The sequence below is a fragment of the Ixodes scapularis genome, unplaced genomic scaffold (assembly GCF_016920785.2).
Source record: "Ixodes scapularis isolate PalLabHiFi unplaced genomic scaffold, ASM1692078v2 PGA_scaffold13__105_contigs__length_92229423, whole genome shotgun sequence".
Lineage (NCBI taxonomy): Eukaryota > Metazoa > Arthropoda > Arachnida > Ixodida > Ixodidae > Ixodes > Ixodes scapularis.
Window position 1 is genome coordinate 63,817,113 of NW_024609839.1, and position 6,385 is coordinate 63,823,497.

A 6,385-nucleotide genomic window follows, 5' to 3' on the forward strand; every position below is an offset into this window, starting at 1 on the left:
ATGGATTATATAATATACAAATGTAAGACCGTCTTGCTTCGTGGTTCGTTCTTTCGCTTACTTGTCGGCTAGGGAACCAAATCTCGTTGCCTGCGAAGCGATAACAGTACGCTTGGGACTCAACACAGCCAGCGTTTCTGAATTAGTGGGTGACCGCTCGTTGGTCGGATGTGCCAAGGAAGGCGGAAAGCCGCAGTGAACAAACACCACTGGAAGTGAGCAGACAGTATGTCCTGCGGAACATACTGTCGTCGCGCCCTTTTGCATTTCAAGCTCTCGTCACTGCCACGAGTGTTTCTTTCGTAATATCGCAGTTCACTCTGTACTAAAAAATAACTATAATCTGCCGCGACCTGATATGACTTAGCGTATTCCGAGAAGCGACGTCCGTTGCTTAGGCTTGATTTTGACCACTTGCTCTGCCTTATTACTCCCTCTGCTGATACAAAGGACGTTCGAGCCTTTGATCAAGAAGCTCGACCTTTTTCCTTTATATATATATATATATAGGTGTGTTACTTAAAAAGTGCAAATATCTTGTTTTTGCATTAATAAGACTCACCCGAGTCTTATGGCACTGGGTTATAAAAGGCAATGAAAACTGAATGATTACTCTTCTCGCAGATGTCACGTAACTTTACCAAGGCAAGCATACGTCTCCAGATGCGCGGTTTCACCTCGTGATTGTTAAAATGCTCAGCTACAAAGATATAATTGCTTAAATTGAAATCACCAGGTTTCATAGTTTCATCAAAGCTGTGTGTGTGTGTTTTTTTTCTTAAATTGTATTTGTTTAATAAAGTTTGTATGATTCAAAACACATTGCGAGATTCGACTTTTTGTAACATACAAAAGAAAACTTCCGCAACAAAAGTTTAGCACCGTAACACCTGAATTAAATTTGTCATTACACCTCCATTATTTGTCGTGTAAACTACTTTTTATGAATTCTTCACGAAGTAGTATTAAATAAAGCAAGAGGATGCGACTTCCAAACTCTTCCTCTTCTTCTAGCATGGCATAGTACACGTTTTACACACAAAAAAAATAATCACTGCCTAAAGTGAAAGCAGTAAAATGCATACACCCGTGAACTGCTTGTAACTTGCTTGCTGCCAGGAGATCTCTACGTAACTTCCTAGCTGTAAAAAAATGAACAGTCATGCTGAAAATTTACTTCCCTACTCCTATATTGTCTCGTCTTGCTTCTCCGCTCATTTTTTTTTGTTGTATTCTATGAGAGATCATTAATAACTAAGTATATTTAAAGCCCCATTCGTAGTAGGCTATTGTGCAAAATAGTTGCTCAAGTTCTGAAACTTGGTTTAGTCAAGGTAGAGCCCCTGAAACCAGAGAGGGTCGCGTTTGACGTGGAGCCATTAACTATTTGCATGCGTGTACCTTAATATTGTTAACTTCCAGTAATTCTATTTAGACTTGACGTCACGTTGCATAGATGTCCGACTATATATAGCTCTCACTATACTTTCTTTGATGCTAACCTATGCCTACGAATTAGAGAAAAATTTTCTGGTGACAGAAGAGGTCCAAGTTTAAAAAATAGGGCGAGGTAGAGAGAATGTCAACTTACAGCCGTATGCATCTCCTACCAAGAGTCACCCCTGACGACGGAAAAAAAGTCCCAAGGTCTTCACACTCCACTCCAGGCAAGCAAGACGGGCGTCACTCGCCAAGTCCAAGGAACGCCGCAAGTCGTCGACGACAAGAACAGCGCACGAAGCCCACAGTCAAGAAGCGCCAGAGCAACAAAACCAAACACGGGGTTCGTAGGTCCGAGGTTCGCACACAGTCTCGGGCGCGAGGGACGGTTCACAGTTCTTCAAAGAGGAGAAACGGCAGGCTCGGCGAGGTGCGGCGACGTCCTCCGGCAGAAGCACACTCGGGTTCCAGAAGGTCCAGGAACGGGCGCCGAAGAGGTGTTACCTGGTCGCCCTCCAAATTTCGACTGCGGGCAGCAGGCAAGAGCTCCTCTCGGCATCCACGGGGATCAATGCCGGCCCGTGCAACTATTTCACCATGAACTTGTTCTAGATTTTATACGACGGGCGGGCTCCCGCGGAGAGGAGGACTAGTCATGACCTCGTTTCCTCGTCTGGGCCGTCTTGCTTCCCCTTCGCCCTGTCCGTTCCTCGCGCGTGCTGCCGTGCCGCCTTGGCTTTGGAACTTGGCGTGTCGTGTTCTGGGATGCCACGAACCTTGTGGCTGGCCGGCCCGGCCGGCCGTCTCCGACGATGCTGCCGCAACAGAAAGGCCGTTGTTGATCCGGGCTGTTTTTTTTTATTTTTATTTTTGTGTGTGTGGTTTGGTTGCTTCGCTTTTGAAGAGGTTGTTGTTCGGTTGTCGTTTCTGTTCAAGTGCGATCAGGAAGTTGGGGTCCGGCCTGTCGGAAGGAACGCGTCCTGGATGGGGGGTGAAATTCCCGGATGGGGGGGTGTACAGTGGTCAAGCTGCGAGGATCAGAGATTATTTCCGTTCGAACTTGCTGCATTTCCTGCTGAAAATTCATTATAAATTACAGATGTCAGAAGAGTCCCTCACAAAAAAAGAGCATCAGAAGCATGTACATGGTGTCAGATTTTAATACCATTGTAAAACAATGTTTAAGCACCAAACAAACTCCTGGACACACCGTTGTCTTTGTTTCGCTATTGTTTCACCCGCTATGCTGGAAGAACTAAACAAATGAACAGAATCAATTAAAACTTGTTGTTGGCCTAGTTTGTTCATGATGCAGTATAGAGGTTTTTTTGCGCGCCACAGGGGACAATTACAAGCGAGTAGACACGGACAAGCGCTTGTCCATGTCTACTCGCTTGTAATTGTCCCCTGTGTCGCGCAAAAAACCTCTATACTGCAAATGAACGGAAGGACGGTAAAGGTTGCGTGCCTCATCATCCGTCCCCGTGATAAGTTGTTCGCTGCGTTTCATACCAGAAACCCATCCACTGCGCAACTTCAGTCTATGGTTTTGTCTTTTAATTCATTGATGACCGATGTGAACACAATAATCGACGAATCGCTGGTATTGGAAATGTTCTATCAGTGCGTTCTAGGAGTGTACGATGGTGTGCGCATATATAATCTCACTGCGCCGAACCTTCTGTATAGATGTCACTACATGTTAATTTAATCCGAAGATAATCTGCTTCTAGATGCGTTAGTGGGCCAGTTTAGACAGTGAATTGCATCTGCAAACCTGCGTCACCTGACAGTGACTATTAGGAAAAATTATTACAAACAATCCGTTCAAATCAAAATGATGAGAAGTGTGAGCCCGACCCTTATAGGACAGCTGCGCAAATTTTCACTTCCCATTGTGGCGCCCGAACACAATTGCTGGAAAGGACTCAAAACACGTTTAAAAAGAGTCGGCGGGTCTGTCAAGGCCATGCTTCAATTGACAAAATATTTATTTCATGCAGGCGCGTACGCCGAATACACGTGCTCGAATCCCTGTTGCCGAAAACTAAGTTGTTTGTGAACAAGTCGCGGCTTGAATGGTTTGCGTGATTTCTCAGAAACCACGCAAACCATTCACCAACCAACCAGGCAACTGGCCCACATTGACATATTAAAGTCTCTCAGAAAGCTTGTTCTGTTTTGTAAGTGAACCAAATGTGGTCATTGGTCACGCTATAGACATTCACAGTTCAAGAAACGCCGGACGCGACCAATTATAATTACTACTCTTACCATGCGGTTCGTTCTTAGGCCCTCTTATTGGTTGACGCGGCAATCTCTATGGCCGTGAAGCGATAATAAGATGCTGGGAACTTGTCAGGCCTTGCGCTTCTTAATGTGTCTGTGACCTTTGGGAATAAAAGCTCACCATAAATTGCAGAAACTTGCAAAACCTTCATCTTTTTTTTTAATGTTCCGCCATGAGGGATGTTTAAACATGACCTCATTTAATCTTAAAGGATGTGAGTTGTTTCTTCTTCTTTTTTTATTTAGTTACGTATAAAAGTTCCTGTTTAGGTCAACGTCTGCGTCTCTTTCTTTATTTTATATGTTTTTATTTTTGATCATCTCAAAGAAGTGTTTAGCCCCAAAAAGCGTCGGCCGGTTACTACATCGCCGCGCTGCGGCACACGCGAGTCCGGCGTAAGATCAGAGTACAACTCCGAACCAAAAAAAAGAAAAAGAAAACGTTTGTCCGTATTTTTCTTGTGTGTGCTTCGCACCTTCCCATCTCTGCAAACCATCTTCTCTCCATTCATAGCTTTGAACGTTCCGTTTTCTTTTTTGTCTTTTTTCCCCCGGGGAGTTTCCAAGAAACAAGAGTCCAAACGACCCAGTTCGTGCAACGAGACAAAAAAGCACTGCTTACAAAAGATAAGGATGCGACCACAGCAGAGGCATGAGGAACACTGCACTGCTTACGCCACCAAAAAGTCGTTGTAATCCACACTGTAAGGAGTCGTTTTATTCTCTTCGATATTTTGTATTTACGTGATCTTTTCTTCTTTTTTTTTTCAATCCTTCGTTGTCTTCTTTTTTCTTTTTTTTTATTATAACCGCCGGAGTTATTTTACTTTTGTTTTTCTTTTATTTGTTCCTGTTAGTTCAAAACCGTGTCGCCACACTTACTGAGCAGAAAGAAATCGCAGACACGAATGTGTCCAATCGTGGGAAAGCAGAAAAGTGGCGTGGGACACCGATAAATGTTCGTTCCCTTTCGCTGGGTCCTTAGGCTTTTCCGAGACTTTTTCTCGTTCCCTCTCTTTGCATTAATAGATGTAAAATAGAGCTAGTACAATCGCCGACAACTTCGAAAACGCACGACGTTGCGAGTTCTGGAAATATCATTTTCGACCAGCAGCCGATGAGGTTGGGGTATTAGCCGATAGGAATGCCAAAGATCCAATCATAAAGCAAGAAGCATTAACATAATTGGCCACGCCACGGATTTCTTAATCTGTCAGTGGCTACAGTATTTGACGGATTTAGTCAACTGAAGAATGTCAAACGGAGGTTAGGGTTTTGCGCATACATAGTGGGATGTTCTTAACCATGAACGTCGATCGGTTTTTTCTAGGATTCCTTACATCAAACGAAGGAAAAGAAGAAGCAGAAAGCGGTCCTGTGTGTCTCGTTTTAACTCATTAAGAAACCACGATAAGTTTTTAATCGTCCTGGAATGACGGGAGAGATGTGCCGTGAACTCTGAGATGTAGAACAAAACGACTTTGTTGTTGGCAGTTGTATGGAACATTTTGAGAAACCCTCATTTCGACAAACCCTGCTGCTAGGTGGCGTGGGACATCAATAAGCTTTTGTTACATTCCAGTGATTTTTTTTTCTTACTTTCCCAAAAACTTTATTTATAACTAAAAGACGTTAGGTCGAGATAGTGGTCCCTAACGCATTTAGTCAACCAAAGGATGTCAAACAGAACTCGGGTGTTGCGCATACCTAGTGGGGTTGATGGGTTTTCTCAAAGGCTCATTAGGTTAGATAGTAAAAAAACAGATTTCTTGAGTATCTAGTTCAGACTGCTGGCTTCAGAAACGACAATAAATTTTAATCATCTTGGAATGCCACCAGTAGTATTTCATGAATGCTTAGTTGTAAAAAAAAATGCTATATATGTTCTGGAATACATCTCGAGTAATACAATACACAAGGGTTCTGATTATTTCATACTTTTAAAAAGACACCATTTCATCGTAAGACGCTTTGCGTGCAAAAACAAAAAGGCCATTCGTGGACAACAAAAAACAAAAAAAAAAAGTTTTTTTTTGTAACCCAGTCAGTAGCGTGTCTGGCCCGCAACCGAAGGGTGGGGTGGTTCGAATTTCTCCCAAAAATCTTCCGATCTTTCTTTAAGGCAAAATAATTATTTTATAGAGTGAAATCGTTTAGGACATGCGGCGGCCTTTACTTTCTATTACACGTCATGTTTTTTTAACCACTTTCATTCGACGTGTGACGCCATGTTTCACGTTAGCGTTGTGTTTTTTTTTGTTTTTTTTTTTTATTTCCACGCGAGGTCATGTGTCTGCAACATCATCACCCTATCGACCAATGAGGATTTTCGCGGCCCCCCACCGACGCCGGATATTTTGCGACAGGAGCTCCTTAACACTATCGCGTTAATAACAATCTTGGTAACGTAAGACAGTCACATAAAAACACAAAGAGCAGCCCAAAATAACACGAGCACATATTTAAAAAGAAATTAAAGTTAAAAATTAAGAAAATTTAAACGAGTTTGCAAATCGTCAATCTGATCCAGAACCACCTCAATAAATGTAGAGAAACCTCAAGGGCAGTCAATGTTGAAACAACCGATTCCTGCAAAAAGCGAAAAGAAAGCATTTGGAAAGTTCCCTAAAAATACATATTATTTCAGTCATCCGTA

The 6,385-nt window shown here is 42.8% G+C and overlaps 1 protein-coding gene across 1 annotated transcript in view; it reads right to left on the reverse strand.

Annotated features, from left to right (window-relative positions):
• The window catches only part of LOC8028639 (cell wall protein AWA1-like), a 44,219-nt gene extending 42,117 nt beyond the window's left edge, over positions 1-2,102 (reverse strand). Inside the window, exon 1 of the mRNA XM_040217045.2 lies at positions 1,592-2,102. Coding sequence (XP_040072979.1) covers positions 1,592-1,603 — 12 coding nt within the window. The 5' untranslated portion in view covers positions 1,604-2,102. The remainder of the gene's footprint in view (positions 1-1,591) is intronic.
• Positions 2,103-6,385: the final 4,283 nt, after the last annotated feature.